This window comes from Lemur catta, chromosome 11, assembly GCF_020740605.2.
Source record: "Lemur catta isolate mLemCat1 chromosome 11, mLemCat1.pri, whole genome shotgun sequence".
NCBI classification, from domain to species: Eukaryota; Metazoa; Chordata; class Mammalia; order Primates; family Lemuridae; genus Lemur; species Lemur catta.
In genome coordinates, this window is record NC_059138.1 from 55,203,939 (window position 1) to 55,231,343 (window position 27,405).

The 27,405-nt window shown below is 40.8% G+C and overlaps 1 protein-coding gene across 1 annotated transcript; it reads right to left on the reverse strand.

Moving 5' to 3' along the window:
* Positions 1-1,345: 1,345 nt before the first annotated feature.
* On the reverse strand, positions 1,346-27,405 carry PON1 (paraoxonase 1). The gene is made up of 9 exons (XM_045564539.1): positions 27,249-27,405; positions 21,174-21,244; positions 19,593-19,648; positions 17,549-17,717; positions 14,829-14,955; positions 10,737-10,937; positions 9,625-9,706; positions 5,811-5,939; positions 1,346-1,733 (listed from the first exon to the last, which is right to left on the reverse strand). Exons 1-9 carry the CDS (start codon positions 27,320-27,322, stop codon positions 1,575-1,577), a joined length of 1,068 nt encoding a protein of 355 aa, XP_045420495.1. The 5' UTR covers positions 27,323-27,405; the 3' UTR covers positions 1,346-1,574.

The following is a 27,405-nucleotide window of genomic DNA, read 5'->3' on the forward strand; positions in this document are numbered from 1 at the left end:
TCTTTGAGTATATGCTACGTCAAATTGGATAGCTTTCTTTTTATTGGCAAAATTTGTTTATTCTATCAAGAACAAGGAAGAACTGAATATGGTCATTTTATTGCAGATGTTTATGGAGGCTAACGACTCAAGAGATTTCTTTTTAAATGAGGAAATATGTGGGGTTTTCCCCCTAAGCACCACATTCATTGCTGGTTTCAAAACAGTATTTCAGAGAAGCCAGCCTCCTGGGTTGTGAATAGCATCTCTGAATAATTGAGCATTCGTAGGGCACGTGATATGCTCACTGAAATCATGACTAAAATAACTCCAGTCCTGATGTGAAGAAAGTGTTTTTTGATAAACAACATGTTCCCGTTTATTGCTTTAAGTCAGTGGTCTTAAACTGTTGGTGGTTCTCAGTTTTTCAGCAAAACATTTTCGCCCAAATGCCAGACCCTCACCATGACAAGTGCCTTTGAAAAACTTTGTTGCTAAATTGACTGCCTTAATTTAATGTCCCAAAGAAATAGTTCAACATGGAGGCTATTCCTTCAAAACAAACAAATAAATGAAGATAGATAGGCTTTATATGTGAGCTTTTATAAAAAAATAATAATGTCGTGTTTTCTTCCTTGTCATGTCCCTCAGAAAATAACCAAAGGTTATTGACCTTTTCTATTTATTTTTTTACCTTTTTAGTTTTTTTTCAGCCTCCATAGAAAGCTAGAATGGGGGAAAACAACAACAACAACAACAAAACACCGCAGCACCACCACCTCAACAACAATACAGTCTTTGGGGACACTGAGCTTTGCCTGAATCAATTTATGGGCTTTATTTTGTATCTGATCACTGAAGCAAACAAACTTCCTCCTTTAACCAGGCCAAAGAAACTACAATGTACAATTTGTGCCAAGAAAACAGACACTCATAATTTTCAGGTGTGACAACACTTCCAAGAATTTTAAGATTTTCCTACATTCCATTGCTACAGGAGAATTGAAAATGCAAGAGGAAAAAGAGAGTTGGGGTAATTTAGGTTAATGTTTACTGAGAAAGTCATATCTAGAAGGGGGAAATGGAAGTAAGTCTGACTATGCCAGTATGCCTAACAGCTGCAAGTAAAAAATATGCCTGAGGCTTAGGGGGAACTTGGTAGTGCACATCTAGTTTTCTGCATGGGCACTGAGTGGAGCTCTGAGGACATGTGAGCTAATCCTGTCTTGTCTGTCTTCTGAGCAAGACCTGGCAAGGCAGCAATACAATCATGTGCTTTCAGGGTACACATAAGTTTTAGGGAAAGTACTTTTGGGGTCACATGCAGTTATTTAAGACCTGACAGTTGGTGTAACAAATCTACCCATTTTAATGAGAAAGATTTTTATTGGTAAATGAAGTTTTCAAGTATTCCAAGACTGATTTGATATCACATTCTTCAAAAAAGCCAGTTAAACAGCACTTTGATGCCTTATGATGTCCAAATTTAGGGTCCACGTTCATTGTTCAGCTGAGATCACTAAGACACTTAGAATGTGGCAAGTGGTTGAAATGGTGGGCTCAGAGTTTCCATGGCCTGGGTGCAAATTGGCCTGTTAGAGCTCACAGTAAAGAGCCTTGTGGAACACAGTGCCAACCAGCAGTTTCCCCTTGTACACTGAGGCCACCGTGCTGCCTTGCAACACTGTGCCGCTGTCTGTGTAAACCACTGTCACTTTGGGTTCTTCTGTTAAAATGTTCTGGACTCGAAGCACCTATCAAAGAAATAACGATAAGTTAACATGTTTTTATAAGTCACGAAAGACAACTTTAAGCATGGGGTCCTTTCTCCATGAGAAGCCATATTATCTCATGTAATTAGATAAATGATATTTTGATCCAAAATTACATTGAACACACCTGTTTCCTCATTTGTGAATTGATGGGTTTTGATTACGTGGTCGTCAACAGAGATAGAGAGCACACAGACCTACAAGGGCCGGGTAGGAAATGTAAGTCGGACTGTAGTCAAGGCGGAGGGGAAGCTGTCACTCAGCAACAGCCAAATCGTTGCCATGCTGTAATCCCGGTCATTTTTTGTGTATTTTCAGATAAACCAGGAATTTGGATGTTTACACTTATTTCCTCATTTTTAAATGCAAGTAATCAAAGAAAAAAGTATGGCCCCCCCAAATCCCGTATCTCTGTACCACACTCGTCCATTCTTCTGAACTTAAGGTCTCATCTCTAAATGTATAAGATTTTATGGGTTCAGTTTCCTTCACTTAGTTGAGAAATTTGATTGTATCATTAGCAACATTGTAGGATCGTGTTAAGCTGACCATAAGAAACAGCCAATATTTAGTGATTCTGGCTGACAAAAATAGCAATTTCATATGATTCAATCTAATATAAAGAGCACTACACTGAACTGAGGCAGGAGACCTGATCCCAACTTGGATCTTCCACTTACCATTTGTTTCTCACCTGTAGAATGAGACGAGTGGGACTAGATTATCTCCAGATTCCCTTTCAACTCTAACTTTCTATTACTAAGCCTTTAATAAAATACAGTGACTTGAAAACAGAATACCTACATCACAAAAACACCAAATGTGGCAGACTAGGAAGGCCAGTGCATGGATATAAAAGGGGCAATGGGAATATTTTAAAATGAACACTCATACACTGCTGGTGGGACTGCAAACTAGTACCACCTATGTGGAAAGTAATATGGAGAGACCTCAAAGAGCTACATCTGATCCAGCAATCCCATTACTGGGCATCTACCCAAAAGAACAAAAGACATTCTATTAAAAAGACATCTGCACTAGAATGTTTATAGCAGCACAATTCACAATTGGCAAAGATGTGGAAACAACCCAAGTGCCCATCAATACATGAGTGGATTAATAAAATGTGGTATATGTAAACCATGGAGTTCTAATCAGCCACAAAAAACAATGGTGATATAGCACCTCTTGTATTATCCTGGATAGAGCTAGAGCCCATTCTACTAAGTGAAGTATCCCAAGAATGGAAAAACAAGAACCACATGTACTCACCATCCAATTGGTATTAACTGATAAACACTTAAGTGCACATATACTAATCACATTTACTGGGTGTTGTGCAGGTGACAGTGGAGAGGAGGGGATGGGTATATACACACCTAATGGGTGGGGTGCGCACCATCTGGGGGATGGATACACTTGAAGCTCTGACTCAGGGCAGGGGGCAAGGGCAATATATGTAACCTAAACATTTGTACCCCCATAATATGCTGAAATAAAAAAAAAATGACCTCTTTAAAAACAGCCGGTACCAAAGACAGATGTCTTAGGAAATTGCCATAGCATTAACATGTATACAGGGAAATAGTTGATGGTGCACTTTGGCTTAACTAAGCTTCTTGTTAATAAAACTAAATCACTCTTCTATGGGGCAGAGCATTAGATAATGAATTGTTACTACTTTTTGCTATTCCTTAGCAGATCCATCATTAGAAAGAAGTATTTTTTTCCAAGAACAACAAACCAAGTTCATGCTATGGCAAATGATCCAAGTTCACCAAATGAGCTAACAAGCAAGAACAAATTAGAATTTAACATTCTGCTCAGTTCTTTTTTTTTTTTGAGACAGAGTCTCACTCTGTTGCCTGGGCTAGAGTGCCATGGCGTCAGCCTAGCTCACAGCAACCTCAAACTCATGGGCTCAAGTGATCCTTCTGCCTCAGCCTCCCAAGTAGCTGGGACTACAGGCATGTGCCACCATGCTCGGCTAATTTTATATATATATATATATATATATATATATATATATATATATATATATATATATATTTTTTTTTTTTTTTAGCTGTCCATATAATTTCTTTCTATTTTTAGTAGACACAGGGGTCTCGCTCTTGCTCAGGCTGGTCTCGACCTCCTGAGCTCAAATAATCCTCCTGCCTCGGCCTCCCAGAGTGCTAGGATTACAGGCATGAGCCACTGCACCTGGCCTCTGCTCAGTTCTAATAGTGAATATTCCACAGCATACATCTCTTCAATTCTATTAAACATACCATGAAGCAATCCTAATAGCTAAAAACTAGCAAAAAGCACAAAGGATTGTCATCACACATGATCACAATTGTTCCTCTGAGCCTAGAGATAAAAATGTATGAGAACCATAATGTAATAGGAAATATATATTTGATTTTTTTAATGCAAAAGATATGGGCTTTTTTCTGTTGAGTGGGTGAGACTGAGTCTCAAAACTAAGCTTTAAAAACACAGCAATAGATAAATATGTCAAAATGATACCATGTATTTGATGTAAATAACAATTCTAATTAGTACATACTGAAAATTCAAAATAGACAATACCCCATAAGTCATAGTAAATGTTCAAATGCCTGTAGCAAGGCGGGTTTCAAGATATCTGCACTCGAATGTTTATAGCAGCACAATTCACAATTGCAAAGATGTGGAAACAACTCAAGTGCCCATCAATACATGAGTGGATTAATAAAATGTGGTATATGTATACCATGGAGTATACTCAGCCATAAACAAAATGGTGAACTAATACCTCTTGTATTAACCTGGATGGAACTGGAGCACATTCTTCTAAGTGAAGTACCACAAGAATGGAAAAACAAATACCACATGTACTCACCATTAAATTGGAATTAATCAAGCAACACTAATGTGCACATATGGGAAATAACATTCATCAGAAATCAAGCAGGTGGGAGGGGGAGGAGGGGATGGGTAAATTCACACCTAATGGGTACAATGCACACTATCTGGGGGATGGGCACACTTACAACTTTGACTCAAATGGTACAAAAGCAGCTTATGTAACCAAAACGTTTGTACCCCTGTAATATTGTGAAATAATAAAAAGAAAGAAAACCAAATCCTTATTTGCACTGCCAAAATGGTTCGCTGAATAAAGACCATGGACCAAAACTGTAGTGTTTGAGTATTACGACTAAGATGGAAGAAGAAATCTTTTAAGTCAAAATAATTCCAGCAAGTAACTTATCTCCCCATTCTGCAGGGGAGCTCTAGAGAGGCTAGACCCACATACCTACATCACAAAACGTGCTCTAGGACTGGTCCATTGCACTGATTTGTCCATATATTGACACACACGGAGTGGGAGTTCAATAGAAAGCCAGGTGACACACAAATGATTAAACCATAGCAGTGAGGCATATGTTTTAAACGGGTGTGGATTCCCAAGTTAGAGAAACTCACTATTGAAATATATAGACCCCTGTGCAGTGCTGGGTCTCCTCACCCTAGCCCTCCAGGTCGGCTCTCCCCTCTGCTGACTTGGACAGAAGCCTCCTTCGAAGGGGCTCCCTTGGCTCACCGCTGCCAGCAGCAGCAGCAAAGAATGGGAAGACTGAGAGGGAGGCGGGGTATTTACTCTCCAGGCTTCCTCCCTATGAGGTTGCTGCTAGTTGGCTACCTCTCTCAACCAGAGGCCAGGTTCCTCTCAGACAACCCTCTCCACACACAGCTGTCTCCTTGTTCTGGCTTGTGGTAGCCATTTCCTGCCCCCCCCTGCCAGCCCTGAGTACTGCATTATCCTCCGTTGCTTCCCCTACACTCTGCCCATACCTTTGCATAGAATCCCTCTATTAAACTCCCCTCAAACTACCAATTTAAATGTGCCATCTGTTTCCTGCCTAGACTCTGTCTAAAGCACCTCCAAAAGCCCTTTTTATCCTGACCATGTGGACCATCTACCCATGTCCTCCCTTTTATTTGCACATAAAATTGAGAATTATGTTTTCAACTAAAAAATAGTAGCTGGGAATAAAGTCACCGATCAAGTTCATTTTTCAAACTAACCTCAGATGCAGGAGGATTCTCTGAGTCATAATAGAAGATTCTCATGCCGTTGGGATGGCATCCAACCCAAAGGTCCCCTGTCACAGGATCCACGGATATGTTATCCACCAGTGTGTCAAAGTCGAGGGACTTCCAAGATTAAAAACAAGGAGAGAACAAAAGACAGAAAGTTAAACACAATTGCGATGGAGCAATAGGTCAGACAAAACTATCCTGTAGTCCCTGGTCACCACACTGCCATTTCCAGGGACACAATGATTCTGTCCTGTTTCAATAGGGCTCAAAAAATTCCTCTGGCCTTCCATCTACACTAGCATTTTGTCAGTGTCCAAGACAGATGGGGTGGGATGAAGATACAGAAAGCCAAAAAAGACTGTTAAAAGTCAGATGAAATCATTTGGACTCACATCTGTGCATGAACCTAAAGCTGAGGAAAAAAAAAAGTTTTAAGTACAGCATAAAACAGTTCCTTCTAAAATGGCACGTGCAAATGATATTTTTACAAGCATTCAAAAAACAACCAGGAAATGCAGATTCATTTCTGATGAGAACATCAATGAATGGGGACTCTTTACTGGCTAATCATAGGCTGTGCAGCCCTAGAAGAAATGATCACCCGGGGTCTAATTTTTGCCTTGGAGTTGACAAAAGTTTGTTCTTTAGCTTCCTGATGTTATTTAACTCCCTGCTCTTCTGCTGTTTATTCTCTAAATATAAGTTGCAAGCGTGTGATGACTGCACAGATTGCTGTCGAGGCTTTGTAGCAGGATCATAAATAATAGCCATGATTCTTAATTCCACCATTCATCATCTTGCCTGCCGTCTACCGGGGAGAAATCCCATCTATTTGTTCACCTCTAACTCTCAGCCGGAGAAACAATATCCACCAGGTACCTTAGTGCCCAGAGACCCTGTAAATAACTGGTGGTGACTCACTGCAAAGGCCAGAGCATGGGTGGGCAGCTGCCCCGTGCTTCCTACTCAAAATGAGAGCTGCCCTCGCAGGCCCACGGAGGGATTAGAGGGCTCAAGCGTCAAGGCAGAGCCTCATCTCACCTTCCTGCAAGCCATCACTCCTTCTTACCCCGGAAACAGGCAAGGTAGCCTAAGGAGGCAGCTGAGCACGCATCCCCTGGTCCAAATCAGCTCCAGGTTTCCTCCATCCCCTCCCCACCCCCCGGCCAGTCAGCACGCTGCTCTGATGCATTCATTTCTTTAAATGAGGAACATGTTTGTCTCAGCGCTCTCCTATTATCTTTGGAAAGGGTCCAGCCATAGCCGATGAAACCTACTGAGCTGATAGTTGGGGGTGGGAGTGGGGGAAGGACACTGAAGCCTGAGGTCCCATCCGTTCAACACGCAATTACTGAGCTCCTACGCGTGCTCTGCAAGAGCTCAGCACCCAGAGAGTGCTGAGTACCCGGCAGACACCATACCTGCCGAGGAAGAGCTGACGGTCCGGCAGGAAGCCTGTTCTGAGTCCAGAAACGAACTCTTGCCTTGCAAATAAGTAATTCGTAGCCACGCTGACTCACAGCAAGGCACGTGTGTATCACATCTCACCCTTCACCCTCCCACAGATCCAAGTGGAAAGTTTTGTATTCCTTAAGCAGGGCAACTTAATAAATTATTCTTTTTGAGAAAAATTATATTCTCTGTTAGCAAATATCCCAATTTTTAAAGAATCGAAGTTCATCAAAGTGTGGCTAATCTATTAACTAAGTCTTGAGATCATTTTTGGAGGGAAGACAATTATTTTTTATTGTGGTAAAATGTATATAACATAAAGTTTGCCATTTAACCATTTTTAAGTGTACGACTCAGTGGCATTAAGTACATTCACAATGTTGTGCAACCATCAGCACTATCTATCTCCAGAACCTTTAATCATCCCAAGCATAAACCCTGCACCCATTAAACAGTAACTCCCTATTCCTCTTCCCCCGAGTCCCTGGTAACCACCATTCTATCTTCTGTTCCTGTAAGTTTATTTGCCTATTCTAGGTTCTTCATGTAAGTGGAATCATGGAATATTTGTCTTTTTGTGTCTGGCTTATTTCACTGGGCACAATATTTTCAAGGTTCGTCCATGTTGTAGCATGTATCAGAACTTCATTCCATTTTAAGGCTGAAAAATACTCCATTCTATGTTTATAACCATATTTTGGCAGAACATAAACCCATCCATATCTCATCACAAATTTTAAGATTAGCCTCAGCTACTTCATCAAATTACTTGGCACTCCCAGGAGTTAATTAAGTGGTATTAGTTAGTACTATCCTTCAAAAGAAAGAATAAAATTCTAGTTGAGACGTAGCCTCTGCTGAGTTGTTATGATGGGAGACAGGCATGACCTGTTGCCAGGACTGGGACCCAAACCTGAACTAAGCCTCACCTTCCAAATCTTGCCTTGGTGGGAGCAGAGCCTCCCACCTCAATGTATATTGACCGGGTTCTATTCTTATAAAATTCTTTAACTTTCAATTTACGGAAGTATCTCTTGTTAAAACCACGGTTTGTTTTTATTCCCTCAGCCAGTATGAGTTTGTGAAATTCCATTTTACTTCAGCTAATACCAAACTCCCTGCCAATGATTTTTAATGTCAAACATGATGTTACATTTGATGTTGCTTCAAGATAATTTTCTCTGAGTGGAGCCCCTCATGACAGTAGCTCAGATGTGCTGATGGGAACAGTCATTCAATTGGGAGGGACAATGCTTCCTGCTGTGGGCGGGGATGGCAGGAGAGCAATGTCTTGTTGTTTTTCCGCGGTGGGGGGCTGCTTTCATTATGTTCCACTTTGTTCTTAGTCTCTCTTCCCCCTCCTTTGTGTTTTTAACTCAAACCTTCAGACTGGACAGGAACTTGCGGGGGAAGAAAATGAACCCCTGAAGCAGCTCAACCCCGCCACATAATTTAACAAGTATTTGTCAAGAGTGCCGACTAGCTGTTGAGGACTGTTCTAAGAACAAATAGAAAAAAAACTTGTCCTTGTGGAGCTTACACCCTAGTGGAGGAGTCAGATAATAAAGATGAAAAATAAAATGTAGAGTATGTTGGTAAGACATGCTGAAAGGAAAAATAAAGCCATAAAGGAGACAGGAAATATGTGGGGTGGGGAAGCAGAGTTGTGAGTTGAGATTAGGTGGTGAGGGAAGGCCTCACTGAGGTGACATTTTAGTAAAAACTGGAAGGAGATGAAGGAGACCACCATGGAGATCTGAAGGAAAATTCCAGAAAATTCCTGAGGCAGGGCCATGCCTGGGGAGCCCCAGGAACACCCAGAGGCAGTAGAGGCAGGGCAGGGGCACAATGGCTGGAGAAAAAGGCAGAGGGGTGATGGGTGGCCACATACCACAGCACCCACCCTGAGCACGTGGGCTTTACACGTATTGTGGAGAGCAGTTCTGTGTTAAATGCATGTTGAGACCATTTCTTGGCTGTTCCATCAACATAGAGCGAAAAGAGAGAGAGAAAAAGGAGGGAGGAAGGGTGGAAGAGGGGAAGGAAAAAAGGGAGGAAGATAGGGAGGAAGAGAGGGAGGACCTGGAAACACATCACCAAGCTTAAAATTGACTAGAGCAGAAAGAATCAAAATTTCATAGGTGAAATGTGTGGTTTGCTGTTTACTCTGCAGTTGAGTCAAAGTGAACAGCAAACACATAACCAGGCTGATGACTCTTAATAAAGCAGTGAAAAATTGGTTCTCACCCACTCCAATTAGACAATCCTTTTCTCCTCACATTTAATTTCACAAATCAATTAGAATCTAATTATCACTCTGCAAACTTATAGTGTTAATACATCTTACCTTCAATGGAGTTAAAGTCCAATTAGCATGCTTTTCATACACATGAATCTTATGAGCCAGCAATTCAGCTATATAGACATACCTTCAAAGAAGAAAGAGCACATCAAAGTACTTGAAGTAATGCGATTCAAAAGGTTACAGTGAAGTTGTAATAACTCTTCCTAGGGAAGAACTTTGCTGAGGAACTGGGAAATGGAACCCATCTCAAAGTACACTAAATTCTGAAAGAATTCAGTGAGTTCACAGTACACAGAGGGGTTTAATCTCTGAAAAGTTATTTCTGAAGGTGGGAACCTGGTTGTCCCTGATCAGTATGGAAGCATGTGTGCAACACCACACACTAGATCTGTGGATGGTCCTAAGCACTGTGCATCTCAAAAGAAAAAGAGAAATTACTGCTTAATTCTCTCCTCTTTTTGAAGACCAGGAAATCATATGAATAGTTGAAAGCTGTTCATGTTGCTTTTTCTAAGTTACTAACTCTCTGAAGTCCTTGATGACACTAGATGAGGAAGGATATGGATGGATGGATATACAGACTTATGTATGCACTGATGCCACCCAAAGTGCAGTCCCCAGACCAGTGCTGGTCCGTAAGTTGTTTGTTGTAGAGCCACCCCGAAATAATACTACAAATCAACTACATCACTAAGCACACTGCTTAGTTAACCTGAGTTTTTATTTCATAGTAAGACCTTCTTGACAAAAGAAGCAGTGCCTTGATTTACATTTTGGGGCAATCGCCTTATCTTGTCACACACCAGCTCTATTGGTATATACACCTGCATGCTATTAATCTCATTATACACTCAAAAATCTTCCCTCAAAACAAAGGTACTTAATAATACTAAATATTTATCACAGTTCCCCCTCTTGAAATGTACTTTTTCCCCCAAAAAGAAAATGAAACCACTATGCCTTCACAAAATAAAAATTTTTGACTTGATAACTTTTACCCCCTGAAACATTAAGATATTTTACATTTTTTCCTAATTTCATCTCGCTAGGATAACATGTTAAAATGTATAACATGACTTAGGAAAGGAGTGTGTTCCTAAAGACATCCCATGAGAATCTGAGTAAATCCGTTACATCTTAAAGAGTTTCCATACTTGCCATCAGGTGAAACGTTGATTCCATTAGCAAAATCAAATCCTTCTGCCACCACTCTAGCTTCATCTGGAGTATAGTAAACAACGTATGACCAAGATAAACCCAAATATAACTCCCAGGAGCGTAAGTAGGGGTCGACAAAATAGTGATCATTTGTGGCATAAAAGTGCTCGGGTCCCACAGCGACAATATCATTCACACTGCAATTAAAACACACACACATAATATATACAGGTGAAGGTATTGAACATGATAGGATTATGCATTGTCATCATGACTGTCTATTCCTAAAATCAAGATGTGGGACAGAGCCTTCACTCTGGCTGTAATGGCACAGAATTAATATGACATCAGTACTACCAAGACAATCCTCAAAGACAATAACTGGTCTAAGAAATCCTAAGAGGCGATTATAGCACTGTAACATAAAAGTCCTATTAGCTGGCTCTTAAAAGTAGTGTTATGGGGTGTATGTGTGTGTATGTGTGCATGTGCGTGTGTTTGTGTGTGTGTGTAGATACACTATAATTCAGTGGACATTAAATTAGGGCAGAAATCATTATCAGGGCAAAATGTATCTGTGCTCACACAGAACTGACTCCCTATCAGTCCCAGGCATCCTAAGGCAACGGAAGAAACACTGAACGGGCAGCCTGGAGCCTTGTATTTTAGTTAAAGCTCTGCTGCTATTAACTGTGTGATCTAGGGAAAAATCAATCCTTTCACATGTCGGGGTCTCCGTTTCCTTATCTGTGAAAGGAGGATGATGGACTGGTCTATCCTCCAGACTTAAGGTTTTGTGATTCTAAACGGAATAAAATGTCTGGGAACAAGAATGATCAGAAACAGTATGATACGGCTTTTTTTCTTCCTGATTAGGATTCTCTCTCTGTTACTGAAAATGTTAAGATATATGAACCTATTTTTCTGCTTTAATAGGTACAATAGTGAACATATAAGTGAGTCATTCTTCGCTGATTGAGGTGACAGAAGTTCCCCAGGGCCATGGTCTTGGAGAAAATGATCTCTGTTCTATTGCAGAGGGCGTAATGGCCAGGGCTTCAGCTCTGACTCAGTTCTGAGCTCTTGGGCAAGTTAGACAAGCGTGCAAAGCCTCAGTTTTCTCGCTTTTAAAAAGAGGTTAAATAATTTTCCCAAAGTCACATAGCTCGTTAGTAGAAGACTAAGGGTCAGAATCTTAATTTGTGGATTTGCGGTGGGAATGACAATGAGATGATGCCTGGTGTGTGCTGTGCAGGGAGCCTGCCACTCAGTAAATCCTCAATCAATGCTAGTCCCTCTCACTATATGAAAAAAGGTCTAGGAATTTAGGATTAGTCTGGACGGACTCCAGACATAAATCTGCAAGTTGGTTTTACTTTCTCTTTTGAAACTAAATTTCTGAAATTAATATGCATTACTGTCATTTCTCTGTTCTTCATAGAAAAGAACAGAGTGGAATGAATGGTTTAGAGTAATAGCTTTGAAATCTGATGGACTCCATTTGAATGCTGACACTGCTTGCTATCGTCGTAATGTGGGGCCACAGCATGTCATTAAACTTTGAACCTCTTCCCTGAACCTCAGCCTTCTCTCTATACCTTGAAAGGCTGAGGTAAGAATAAAAAGGAATAATTAACGTAAAGGCCTTGGCACCATGCCTAGCACACAGTAAATGACCACTAACAATAGTTGTGATATTATTATAATGACAGGCTTAAATTATAATAAATTTAGGAATGGGCACATTAATGTTATTAACAATCATAAAATACAAAGCAAAAAATGCTCATGGCTAATCCTTGGGTTGAGAGAGCAGAATTCTCCTTAACTGTGGTGGTTATTTTCAGTCTTGTTCTATGCTGCCAAAGACCAATATTTTGCAACTGGCCCAGGAAAAAAATCCTCCAACCCCAGGAAAGTGGACAAAATGGAGAATTTCCGAGATTAAGTGGCAAAGCAAAATCAGTTTTCACTATTTAGTAGTGGTGTGGAGCACCAGCTCTGGACTCAAGCTACCGGGATTAAAATCCCAACTGTTCCATTTACTGATGGGGTCATCTGGGCCAATTTAACAAATCTCCAGTCTCAGTTTTTTTTTAACCTACAATGGATATAATAATAAAACACAATGAAGATAGAAGTCAAGAAAATAATTTGTTTAAATTGGTTAGTGCAGCACCTGACTTATAGTTAAAGCTCATTAAGTTGTTATTATTACTACTATTATCATCAGCCCAACTTCTTCATTCTACATACTTTTTCCTATTTTATTTTATTTTGTTTTATTATTATTATTTTTTTTTGAGACAGAGTCTCGCTCTGTTGCCCAGGCTAGAGTGAGTGCCGTGGCGTCAGCCTAGCTCACAGCAACCTCAAACTCTTGGGCTTAAGCGATCCTACTGCCTCAGCCTCCCGAGTAGCTGGGACTACAGGCATGCGCCACCATGCCTGGCTAATTTTTTGTATATATATTTTTAGTTGGCCAGATAATTTCTTTCTATTTTTAGTAGAGACCGAGTCTCGCTCTTGCTCAGGCTGGTCTCGAACTCCTGACCTTGAGCGATCCACCCACCTCGGCCTCCCAGAGTGCTAGGATTACAGGCGTGAGCCACCGCGCCCGGCCTCTTTTCCCTATTTTAGATCTTGGTATTCTTCCCATTCTCCAAACACTCAGTGACCTCATTCTCTCCCCAAAATACATTTGTTGAATGAATACATGAATAAACTCTTCCACCAAGAGCTGTCCTCTGAATTTTCATCCATCCTAGGGGTGCAGAAGAAGACCTGGGCTGTAGTTCCCAGTCGGCCTCAATTTCACCACAATCTCAGTTTCCTCATCTTCAAAGCACCAGGTAAGAAAGGAGAGGAAGGAGCACTGATAACACAGAGTGTACACTGTGTGCCATGCACTTCGCTAGGTACCTGCAAAGAGTACAAGTCTGCATTTACAAATACGGAGGCAGTCAACTGTGGTACATAAATTATACAAATAGAGGTTGGGATTCTAGAACTTCATAATAATTAGGAGGTAAAGATTGTTTTGGGCCGGGTGCAGTGGCTCACGCCTGTAATCCTAGCACTCTGGGAGGCCAAGGTGGGCGGATTGTTTGAGCTCAGGAGTTCGAGACCAGCCCGAGCAAGAGCGAGACCCTGCCTGTACTAAAAATAGAAAAGAAATGTCTGGACAGCTAAAAATATATATAGAGAAAAATTAGCCGGGCATGGTGGTGCATGCCTGTAGTCCCAGCTACTCGGGAGGCTGAGGCAGGAGGATTGCTTAAGCCCAGGAGTTTGAGGTTGCCGTGAGCTAGGCTGACGCCACGGCACTCTAGCCTGGGCAACAGAGTGAGACTCTATATCAAAAAAAAAAAAAAAAAGGTTGTTTTGGAAGACAGTGTCAGGTTGTTGTCCTAAATCCATGATTCATAAGCCAAATCTTCGCAGGGAGCAAGCAGGGAAGTTGACTTTACTTTGGGTTGACTGAGATTGGGGATCCTCTGGTGTTTTCTTTCTTCATATGTTATATGGTCAAGGAGCCTAGAATGGAGCTGAGCGTTACCACAGATCTGCTTTTACCTAAATGCAACCAAACAGAGTGGAGGTAGTACAGGAAGGTTTTAGATGCACTAGATTTTGGATCGCCTGTTATATAAGTGTTTCTAATTCACAGAAACATCTAAAATTCTGTTTTCTAAAATAAAAATAAAAATAAATAAATTAGCTTAAGCTGTGCAGTTTGTCTATGAAGCCTGTTTGGGTTTGAAATACTAACTCTAGTTTTGAAGGAGAGAAGAGTTTTTGTTTTTGGTTTTGCTTTGTTTTGTTTTCTTTGGCAAAAACTTGAATAGAGATTCTGAGGCTAGAAGCCGGGAGCTAGCATTCAACCAGCCTGGTAAATGAAGGCAAAGAGAATGGGCCTTCTCTGAAGGGCTTGAGTCCTCAAAATGTTCTGCAGAAGGACACTGGAGGAGTTTGCAATCATTAGAAAGGAAAGCTGAACAACCATACCCACCCTGGCCAAAAGGAAACACTAAAACTCCAGTGCTATTACAGGAAAATATTAATAGAAATATGATATAGTTCAGTACTTAGGCAGAAGTTTGTGTCTGATGGTTTTCAGATGCAAAAGTGATTTTTCTTCTTCTTGAAATTTAAACAGCTCTACTGTGGTCTTGAAATTTGGATGGTTCACCACCAGCAGGTACACAGCATTATCTGAGAGGAGATTAAAAACAAAAATTGAAACATTAACTGAGCTCTCAGCTGTCAGCCCTCTCTCCAAAAAGTAATTTCAACCCACCTCCAGCTAGTACTTAGGATGTCAGGCAGATGGAATATTTTCATCTCTTTGTAGAGAGAAGCATTTATGATTGCTCCTTTTCCAAAGAAAAGTGGCTCAAGGAAGAACCAGTGACAGTCTCTAAAACTCAAAACTCCACTGGGGGAAAAAACCCTCAACTTAAGAATGAGCATCACTGTCACTAAAATTCTAAAGAGCTTGTTAAGATTTCTAGTTCAAATGGTCTCCCAGAAATGCAGAGTTGAGATAAAAAGGTTAAAAGATGTGGGAACTCCCAATAGGAGAAGTTGTGCTCAGGTATAATTTATACTGTGTAAGATGATAAATTCCATAAGACGAACTTGTGAAAGATAGTAGCAAATAGAAGTAGCTTCTATGAGGCAATGGGATTTGAGGACATGAAGGAGACTAGTCTAAGTGATCAAGAAGGTGTGATCAGAGTTGGTGAGTGAAGTTAGATTATGGTCTTTGCCTTAAAAAGCAGGCAGTCTTTGGAAGTCACTGACAGATCAAATTGGTATTTAAAGGAAATAATGCAAAGCTTAGCAGGTTGAACTGAGGAGATATGAACAGAGAAGCCAGCTAAGATGCATTTCATTAACCCATTCAACAAACCAGTGTTTATTCTAGTTGGTGTTAAATGCTACAAAGAAAAAATACAAAATATAGAGAGTAATGAGATGTCTTCTTCATGGAAGTCATGGATGTTCTCTCTGATGAGGGGATGTTAGAGCAAAGATCTACATGAAATGAGAGAGCAAACTATTTGGCTATCTAGGGAAAGAGCATTCCAGGCTGAGGGAAGAAGGCATGCAAAGTGATGAATGGGTGCACGGATGGAGAGACCATTGCAAGGGATATGTAAAAGTCACATGTGGGAAGATGAAAGGATGGAAAATCACTTTTTAACATTTTGCATTTAAAGTGGCTATGGGGCCAGGTGCAGTGGCTCATGCCTGTAATCTGGGAGGCCGAGGCGGGGTGGATCGCTCGAGGTCAGGAGTTTGAGACCAGCCTGAGCAAGAGCGAGGCCCCGTCTCTACTAAAAATAGAAAGAAATTATCTGGCCAACTAAAATATATATATACAAAAAATTAGCCGGGCATGGTGGTGCATGCCTATAGTCCCAGCTACTCGGGAAGCTAAGGCAGTAGGATCGCTTAAGCCCAGGAGTTTGAGGTTGCTGTGAGCGAGGCTGACACCATGGTACTCACTCTAGCCTGGGCAACAGAGCGAGACTCTGTCTCAAAAAAAAAAAAAAAAAAAAAAAGTGGCTATAGGAGAGGAACCCAGATAGAAGCATCTGTTATAGTAAGTACCTCCAGTAATGGAAGTGAAGGGCTAATGAAAAAAAGAATATACCCCATATTTGGGGATGTCCTCCTAGAAAGCAGACACCATGACACTGGTTTGAAATTTCTGAAATAGAGCAAATAAAAAGAAAGTAAAACATGGAACCTTTGGGGACATGCTCAGAGAATTGGCAATGAGTGATAAAACAATGAATGGGGGAGAAAACCTGTGGCAGGATCAGAACCAGGACAGATAAGCATGTCGGAATATCAGGGAAGAGCCAGTTTTGTGAAGGAGAAAATGAGGTGAAAGGGGGAAAGGAAGGAGAGGGAGGAAGGGAAAAGAGAGGAGGCTTTTTAAATAAGGACATCACTGATGAGTTTCAAGGCAGCAATTTTAGCTACCCACGTGGGGAAAGTCCAAAAAAAGGACTGAATGAGGGATTGTCTGATGGCAAAATGCAGGCAACAGGTATAGGCACAGTTCTAAACCCCAGGCTTACATTTTTGTCATCTGGACAACTTTTAACAAGTACTGCCACCAGGCCCTCCTCAGACCAACTGAATAGAAATCTTTGGGGCTGGGGGCTGGGCATTGAGTCTTTTTAAAATCCCCAGGTACTTCTGTGTGCAACAGGGGCTGGGAATTAACATCGCAAACAAAGAAATGACAGCGATAGAGGGGAAGAAATAGGATGAAGGCTTAAGGGATGGGAACAACAAGTTTTGTTGAAAAGTATCACAATGTGGAGAAGCAGCTTGAACACAGAACACAGGAAGAGGGAGGCATTAAGGTGATGGGGCCAGGAAAGAGCTGATCATGGTGACTTTCTGTCACTGGATCCACTGGTAGCAGATGCCTTAGGTTAGAAAAATCTCTTCCTGTAAATGCCTGAACCTTTAAAATTGCTTAAAATAGAAAACCTTTAACGATTAGGGCTGAATATTATTATTATGGTAATTATAAGGATAATGTGAATGTTGGTATTTTATAAAATTAGGTTCTTTACAAATCTTAAATATTTTAGCATTCTTGAGTATTTAAGTGGTTTTAATATTATATTTAATTAACATAGGGGGTAAATTTAAAACCCAGAATAAGAACATTATTCATGATTATGCTTTGGTTGGATCAGAAACAAAAATTCATTCATTGGCATGCTTTTTCTGTTTTTTAAAAAAAACGTGGTTTTGTTTAAACAGTAAATGCTGTTACCTTCATCTGTGAATGTGCTAATCCCATGAGGGCTAAATGAAGATAAATCAAAGTTACTTCCAGTGATCTCCAATTCCAACACTGTTGGATGTTTTTCATTCAGGTCCATCAGAAATATTTTTCCAGGCTTATCAGGTTCAAAACTCTTTATTCCAGGATATTTTAATCCCTTATAAAACATGAAGGAGAAAAAGCAGGCACATTACAAATACTTCAGATGCTGACGGAGGTGGTGGATAGCATATGGGTTTACACTGTCTGCTCTGAACCACAGGACTGGCCACAGGGCCACATGGGAAGCCTCTTAACTGGCTTGTGCAATGGTCCCCAGGGGACTCTGGAAGCCACATGCTCCACCAGGCCACCCCACACAAACCCTTCCATCCCCTGCAGCAAAGTCACACATGAACATGCCACAACTTCCAACCCTTGAGAAAGATCAAAAATGGAAGAGCAAGCTGGGCACGGTGGCTCATGCCTGTAATCCTAGCACTCTAGAAGGCTGAGGTGGGAGGATTGCTTGAACTCAGGAGTTCAAAACCAGCCTAAGCAAGAGCAAGGCCTCATCTCTACTAAAAATAGAAAAATAGGCCAGACATGGTGGTGAGCGCCTATAGTCCCAGCTACTTGGGAGGCTGAGGCAGGAGGATTGCTTGAGCCCAGGAGTTTGAGGTTGCATTGAGCTATGATGATGCCACTGCACTCTGCCAAGGGTGATAAAGTGGACCCTATCTCAAAAAAAAAAAAAAATGAAGAAGAGCAGACCAAAGGAGCAATTATTAATAATCTTTAACAGTATAAGCAAGGAATACAAAGAGAACATTGGTTATGGTTTTTAAACAGTTCCCTGGCAGGTCCTTGGAACAATCTCAGGGACAGAGGCTTAGAAAGAGTCCAGTGGGGCCAAGGAACTACTCCTCCTTCAATCAGAACAACAACAAAGCTATTGTTTTATATATTGGAGACCCATATATGATTTTGCTGCTTTAAAAAGGTTTGCAAGGTACAGCTTTAGAGGATGACTAGTCCTCCATTTTCCTAAGAGAAAACTGTACTAAATAAATTAGAATAGGTAGCAGAGGTTTTTAAATGGCTAGATGAGGCTGGGCACGGCAGCTCACGCCTGTAATCCTAGCACTCTGGGAGGCCGAGGTGGGAGGATCGCTCGAGGTCAGGAGTTCGAGATCAGCCTGAGCAAGAGCAAGACCCCGTCTCTACTAAAAATAGAAAGAAATTCTATGGACAGCTAAAAATATATAGAGAAAAAAAATTCTCTGGGCATGGTGGCACATGCCTGTAGTCCCAGCTACTTGGGAGGCTGAGGCAGAAGGATTGCTTAAGCTCAGGAGTTTGAGGTTGCTGTGAGCTAGGCTGACGCCACGGCACTCTAGCCTGGGCAACAGAGTGAGACTCTGTCTCAAAAAAAACAAAAACAACAAAAAAAAAAGAAAAGAAAAAAGAAAAAAAAATGGCTAGATGACTTTGTTGTGTTGTGATCCCTAGGCCAGGTGGTTGACTTCTTTTGTTTTGAGCTATCTCACCTACCATAGTGATCTACATGCAGGAGAGCTTCAACAAAAATGGTGGGTTTTCTCTTCAAGGCTTGGAAATTGTAGGTTGACCTATCAACAATTTTAAATTAAAGGATTTATTTAAAAGTGTAAAAAAAGGTAACAGCTGAAATGACTTGTAAGGGAATCTACATAAACATACACTTAATTCAGCAAATATTTGAGTACAACTGTTAAGTGCTTCAAGGGATAGACAGTTGAATGAGAAGCCATTCTTGAATGCACTGAGCTCACAGATGAATTGCTACAATGGAAGGTCATGTAAAAAATTCAGCGTAGACACAAGAACACAGATATGCACAGAACACACATGATCACAATTATAACACTAGTGCATAGTGTTATAATTGAACCATATGACTGCTCATTTCATTTGAAGGTGGGCATTGGTATATAGAAGGCCCAAGTGAAGGACTTAAACTGCCAGTCCTAGAAAATGTTCTAAAACACAGTAAGTGAAAGAAAACACTCACAGAGCTAATGAAAGCCAGTCCATTAGTCAGTATCTCCAAGTCTTCAGAGCCATGTTCTGCCAGAAAAGAGAATAGACAGTACAGATTGTTTCATATTAATATATTGCAGGAAGCTGATGATCCATTTCTTCACCACCCCTCACTTGAAAGGGGGACTATATATTAGCTCTTCTTTGATAGGTTCAGAATATTCATTTATTTATTCAAATTGATGAATGTGGTTTTATGGAAATTAAAAACATATTAATATCATTAGGTGTAATTAAAATTTACACTTAATGTATTTGTTTTAAATTGATGGACTAGAACTTTATCCTCACAGCCTGAATCCTCTTATATAAAGTTCATGAAAATTCAACAAAATGTACAAAAGATATGATTATTTTAAAAGCTTGCTGTTTTTCTAAAGATACAGAGTAGACTACAAATATATATTGATACTTAATACTTCCAAACCAGTTAAACCCTTTGAAAACCATATCACAAATATAAGCAAATTCCAAATGGTTGATTTAAAATGGGGATACATTTTAGATGAGCAAGAACATGACTTTATTATCAATTATAAATATCAGCAAAATATCACTATCTTCAAGTTATTATATAATAGTTATACTTTAAGTGCATGTAAATTTTTAAAATTGCAATTAATCTAGAGACAAATGAACTATCTGATTTTGTATTTATACTCTTAGTGGAGATGTATGGTTTTCAAATACCCAGTGATATTTGACATCGATATCATATTTTTCTAGAAAAAAATATTGTACCATAAGATACCTAAACAAGTATAATTATTAACTAAGTCTTCTGGTCTAGCCTTCTGAACCTTAGTCAACTAAGATAAATAATTCTAAATAAAAAACAAAAATACTCAAAATATAACAAAAGCATGGAGCTCAAATAAGTTGTCCTCAAACAACAAAGCTGGTTGGTTGAAAGCAGATGGGGATTTGAGCCCTGGGACACTCCTTGTTGAGGGCCTACCAGCTGTGAGTCCCCTGTCCTTTTAGCCTGGCTGATGGGGCTGGTCTCCCAAGGTGGAGGCCCAATAATTACTTCCCCAGCTTCCTTTGCAGCTAGGGCACCAGCCTGTCCTCCAGGTCTGACTAATGAGATCTAAGGGGAAATCTGCTGAGAGCTTCTGGGAAAAATTTTTCCTGTCTGATATTAAAAGAGAGATGCATGAAGAGAAGCCTTGTGGTAATTATAGAGGCCTGTGAGAGCTTTTCTTAAAAAAAAAAAACTTTATCCTTTACTGACTGCTTTATGTCTCACTTTCTTCCATCTCCTGCCATTTCCTCATGTTACATTACCATGAAATCAAACATTATTCTATTATTTTTGCTCTATTGACCAAACAAAAATAAACAATTAAAACCACAAATACCTTGGCAATACATTGATGAAGTTGAATGTCAAACAACATGGTATTTGTAATTAACTACTGACTCTATAATAAATACCCTCCTACGTTTAAAGTTTTATTTTTGGATAAAGTTAAACATGTACATTAATCAAATAAGTAGCAAGATAATATGGCAAATTCAAATGAGACACTTCTTCCTTTCACATACATACCAATGCCTTTAACTAAATTACAGTTAGGAAGTTCCACTGGTTTTACTTCTCGGAAAGCATTAAATCTTGTTCTGTGGGGCAGAAAGAAATAAAACATACATCAAACTGTTCAGAAATTATGATTAAGTTTCAAAGGTAAGCCGTCCACAAAAGTTCTCCTTAATTGTACTTTTTTCAACCTGAGTTAGTGGTTCCTGGCACCTGCAATTCTACCAGGTAAGGCCAGAGCAAGACAAGTGGGGTCCTCTGGGCACAGTTAGTATTTATTTAGTGCAGGTGGATCGACACACAAAAAGGATACAAAGTGTTCAGTCCAGTGCTCTGTGCACTTTGGCAGGAGCAGGAACTATTTCATCATTTGTGGAAGGACTTCTATGTGGAAAGTTGGGTGAAATGGCAATATGGTTTCAGTTTATTCCACTGATGTTTTAGGGTTGCTGACAGATGAGCCTCCTACCCATCTGCCCAGTCTGCTTCCACAGCCTGGATTGGGCATCTGCTTTTGGATGTAGTACTTGAAAAATGCAGGTATGTTTAGAGGATTTGTAACTTCAAAAAATCATACCCCAGATCTGCCTATAAAAAGGTATTTCACACACACACACGTGCATACACACATACACATGAGCAACTTACTAAATATGAGTTCATGAACATCGTGGGGAATGTCTGCGTAAAGGACAAAGGTAAAATAAATGGATGTGAAGTTCTAGCACGCTGCCTGAGCAGAGCAAATCTATGGATGAGGCATTTGAAAGAAACAGACCCCAACATGAACACAGCCAAGAGATTTAAACATTAACTTTTTTTTTTATAACTAGTGATACAATACAGTCATAGCAAGTTGTGATAATTATCCAAGAATCCCTAGAAATCTTATTTGGCTACAGAGAGGCTGAGAAATTCATAACTTGCCCTACTGATAATTTGGTTTCACAGAAGGAGAAGGATGGGCTAGAGGAGAATGGACACTGGAAAAAATTCTTACCGACAAGGTATAAAGTGATAGGAATTTGGAGGCAGTTGATCTTTCATTCAGACATTTAGAGAAAATTTTGTATGTTCCTACTGTCATGCCCTTGGCTGACAATTCCACCCTCTAAGAAAGTCTGACCTAAGAGGCTAGGAATTGAGTCCAGTAATCTGCTTTGTAAAAGCACCACAGTTTGTCCTGATGGTCAACCAGAGTATAGAAGCACCATTCTAGGCGCCAGAGATACAGAGATGAATGATTAGATGTGGAAGGCTTGGCCTGGCAGGAGGTTACGGTTCCTTGACTGATAGACATGACCGTAGAAAGGAGCCTTCAAAGAAAAGTTGGAATCTGCCCCAGGACCTGAGAAAATGAAAGGTATCTCAAAAATGGAAATCTGACATAATCACAAAAGTTCCCAGTAAAGAAATATAAGGAGAAGTGATAGAGCAGTGGCTTACAAACTGTTCAGACCGAGACTCACATTAGGAAAAGCATTTTCCATGGTACAAACACACACCATGCACACATGTACACATCCACATCTGAAACAAGGTTCACAAAACATTATTCACCCTCATCTAGGTGATACATGTTTAATTTTTCAATTGTGTTCCACTTATTTTAAAATGTTGATAATAATCTACTAAATTGATTTTGTTACCCACCATTTTGAAAAACTCCAGTCTAGGGAAAGTGTGATGAGTATTCACAGAATGCCCCAAGGAACTCAAAGGACAGGTACAAGACGTTAGAGGTGAAGATCATAACCAAGGGCAATGCAAAAAGTGGTACAGAAGAGATCAAGGATGTGACATTGCTGAATGGGCCAAGACTTGTGAAAAATGTGAAGGATAGCCAAACTAGCTTTTCTTAGACTCAAAACTACATGGGAAGAATAAGGGTCATTAAATGTGATGGGTTCACAAGATTCATTAAATGTGATGGGTTCACAGAGGACAGAGAAAGGCAGAGCTGTTTGGCTCCTATTCTAATTCAGGCTCTTCTCTCCTGGAGGATGAACTCTAACCTGGAAAAGGTAGAATAATCACAGTTAAAGGAAGCCCAGGGTAAGCAAGGAGGCATTAAGTCAGCACCCAGTTGCTTTGGGTTCCAATTTGTGGCCCAAACAAGTCATATCTCAACAGGATAATCATTGCTACTACAGTTCACATACTGTATATTTCCTCATTTAATCCTCAAACATCTCCCTGAGGTGTTATTTCCCCTATATTACAGATAACTAAGATTAAGTAGCTTTCCAAGACCACGAAATTAGGAAATGGCTGAGCTGGGATTGGAGCTCAAGCATGAATGAGAAGCTTGCATTCAGTACTCTAACCAGGCAAAATATACAGATAACACTGCTTAAAAGCTGGAAGAAGCACCTGAAGACTAATCCACCTGCATTATTATGATCCGATTCATATTTTTCTACCCTATTTTCAAGTTATCAGGAATATCTTGCCAAGGGATTGATTAGGTCTAAATGTTCCAGGTCTAAGAGATAAAGTTCAATGTCTGAAATATGTCCCTGACACACAGCCTCTGAACTCTGTCCAGAAATCACACAACCTTTGGCAGTAAACTTGTCTTAGTCATATCTGTGTTGCCAAAAAGAAATATCTGAGGCTAGATAATTTGTAAAGAAAAAAGGTTTATTTGGCTCATGAGTTTGGATGGCTGGAAAGTTCAACATTGCGCATCTGCATCTGGTGAGGGTCTCAGGCTGCTTCCACTCGTGGCAAAAGGGGAGACAGTGCAGAGACCACATGGTGAGAGAGGAATCAAGAGAGAAAGCGGGAGGTGCTGGGCTCTTTTTAATAACCAGCTATCTCAGGGACAAACAGAGTGAGAACTCAGCTCCAGGGAGGACATTAATCTATTCAAGAGAGATCCATGTCTATGATCCAAACACCTCCCCTTAGGCTCCGCCCTCTTCTGTGTAAATGCACAATGGTTCTTTGCAAAAAAAAAAAAAAGGAAAGATCTTTATCTAAGTATTAAGAAATCCATTCTGGAACTTTTCTTGGGGCTAAATTCACCCTCATCAGTCTATTTTCTGCTACTGCACATTCCTCATTCATTCAAATTCCTTTTTGAGGCCTACTATGTGCCAAGCCCTGTGCTAAGGGCTCTCACATACACTTCCTCATTTAATCTCCTTAGCCTCCTTTGAGATGAAGATGAACATTTTCCCTGTTTTACAGATAAGAAAATGGAGGCACCAAGAAGCTAAGTAATTTGCATGTGGCTATTTATTTAAAAGAGCAGAGTTAGGATTTGAAATTAGGTGTCATGATACCAAGGACTTTTTCCTGTATCTTTCACTCTTCTTTTCATTTGCTCACCCTTTTCCCTCCACATAGAATGCCTTTTACCTTCTTACCCAATTGGGAAGAACACTGCTCATGATGTTTCATAGTGTCTCCTGATCTTTTGCGGTGGGACTAATAACTCTTTACTTTATCCTCATGAACCTTCACATACACACCTGTCAAGTCTCCTACCATGTTCTTTTGCAGTTGTTGGTTTTTGGTCTCGTTGCTCCTAGAAAACTTTGAAATTAATGAGTGATTACTACATCCTATTCATCCCTATGACCTCCAGCATGAACACAGCGCTGGCAAAGAGAAGGCACTCAGCAGATGTCTGTTGAAGTGTTTTGTGGAGCCATGAGGCTAGTGCATCAGACTGAGAAGATGGTGCTGATGGCATTGATACAGGTGACTGGAGAGTTGGATGGTTATTTGTCCTTAGCCTAGGCTTTCAAAGAAATATGATCATAACATTTACTCATCACTCATCACTCATCAGATTTCATAGGTGGGTTTTTGAGATTATATATGGCAACTATAAAAGTTAATACTTAGAGGACACCTATTATGTGCCATATTTCATATATATATATCCTACTGTGATGCCCATTATTATCCCATAATTTTCTGGAGAAACAGGCCAGAATTTTTCTTGGGGCAAAAGGGTAAAGTAATTTGAAAGCTGCAGAAATGAGATCTAACTCAGATGGTCAGGAATTCGCTACTGCCCTCTTGCCACTACAGTGTGTTGCCTGCAGTGAGCATGGGGTAGCAGAAGTGCATTGAGAGGCCTAAGGCTGGCTCTGCAGTTGCCTTCTAAAGAAGGGCAACACAGTGGTCTCACGCATTACAATTCGCAATTGAGGAACAGGGAAGTTGCCATACAGATGCAGCGCTGCAACACGCCACAGCCGCAGGGACAATGTCCAAGGTGGTCCCTGGATTTGTGCAGCACACTCTCCGCAAGGCCACATGCAGCTGACTATGAAGAAGGGCTGGAGACTCTTGGTCCGGGGGAGTTCTCTCAGCTGCTTCTCTGTGCTGCTTCCACTTTGGGAGCTCAGGACATCCCTCCGTGCATCCCTTGAATGTTCCCACTAGTTCCCTCCAGCCCAGGCCTATATGACTTCCTGCAAATCCCCCACGGGGACAGCCTCTCTGGGAAGAAAAAGACCGTATTCACTCTGGGGATTTGGCTTGCTCCTGGTGCAGGTCTCAGGACATAATCTCTTTCCTTCTCTCCCTTGGGTAGATTCATGATCTTCTCTGGGACTCAGGTGCCTTATCTCCAAAATGAAAATAAAGGTCATTTAATGATCCTCCAGGATCTCTTGATCTGGTTCTAACATGAGCAACGGCAGGATTTGAATGTCCTTTAGAAAGGAACATATACATCCCAGGGGAGTTTGTTAAATAATGCTGATTCTGATGCAATCAGAAGTGTGGGGTGGGGCCTGAGATTCTGCATGTCCAGTGAGCTCCTAGGTGACACTTGTGGAGTAGCAAGGTTTTAGGGGCTTCCAACAGTGGGTGCAATTTCCCTTCTGTGCCCCCATCTCAGCTATTCCAGGAGGCTCTGCACTCATCCTCTATTAATATACATCTCTCTATATAATCTCCTTTGGTGGCAAATAGTGCCATGATTAATGAAAACTCACAAACTGTAATTTTTACATGATTTAAAAGCCAAAATCACTAACTGCTTTTTACTTTTTTCTAACACTTTGTGATTTCAAAATTAACAATAAAAAAGTCCACAATAATTTATGGAAACCTATCTGAAAAATAAGCTTCTAATTAGCCCATAAAATTATAGAATTTTTTTTAAAAATGAAAGATGTTCAATTTAATTTTATTAATGTTTTACTTCAGAGTAAATAAGATACTATTGACTAAGCCTTAGAGACTAGGATGATTATCTAGACTTTGAACTTCTGCAAAAACTTACCATGAAACTTCTGATGCATTCTTAAAACACTTTTTCCCCCTTTTATAGCACCTAAACATTTATTAAATACTTTAAAAGGAAGCAGAGAACTAACATTTACTAATAACTATGTCCCAGGCACTGTGTTAGTTGTTTCCTATGAGTGTGTATTACCGGTTCCAGTTTACTGAAGCAGCTAAGGTTTAGAGAGGTAAAGTCACTTGTCAGATTCCGTACTCAAAGACCAGAGCCAGAACCCAGGACATCAAATGCCGCCTACAGGGTTCCTTCTTTCCTCCATCGGCCCGCACTGGAGCGGGGAGGCCACGGCAGTGTGCATTAGCTCACACCTGTTCTTGTCCACACTCGGGGTTTTTGTCGCTGTCAGCATGGTCTCAAATTGAGACTCTTCAAGCCAGGAAGGTTTGCACCAGGACCAGAAAGTCAAGGCCGAGAAGGGGTGCAGGTTCCCTTCCCTAATTCACACAATATCAGGGGACTCTCCCACCTTGGTTATTTGGAGTTGGTTTCTTGTTTGTTTGTTTTAGCCAGGTTGAGAAGTGAATCTGTACCCAAAGGACAGAGATCTTTATTAAAAATTAGCTTGCGTATGCTGACAACCTGGCCATTCATACCACTGACGATTGTTTTCTTACCCATCTCACAGACCATGAGCAAGGGTCGGTTTGCAAGTGGCACATCAGAGGTGGCCAAACATTTATGAAACCCCTGCAAGATGTGCATCCAGCACCTGCCTGTAAATTTTCTAAGAGCTTGGACCCTACTTTCTGGGGTGAGGGTGGAGGGGGGGAGTTGGCAGGGGCAGTGGGAGGGAGCTGCCGCACAACCAAACTTACTGGTAAGAAGACCGGTGGTCCCTGAAGAGGGCCGCTCCTATCCCCAGGACGGTGAGCACAAGCAGCTTGGCCATGGCGTGGGACAGTCGGACAGAGGACAGGGCGCAGGCACCGAGGGCTAGGAGAGCCTGCCTGCCCCCAGCCCCGCTCGGGCCGC

Excerpts from the sequence above, each read along its gene's own strand:
- PON1 (XM_045564539.1), bottom strand. The coding sequence starts at position 27,322 with ATGGCCAAGCTGCTTGTGCTCACCGTCCTGGGGATAGGAGCGGCCCTC. Across the intron at positions 17,718-19,592 it reads GACTGGCTTTCATTAGCTCT|GGATTAAAATATCCTGGAAT; the intron begins GTGAGTGTTTTC and ends ATGTTTTATAAG. Across the intron at positions 9,707-10,736 it reads AACGTTTCACCTGATGGCAA|GTATGTCTATATAGCTGAAT; the intron begins GTATGGAAACTC and ends TCTTCTTTGAAG.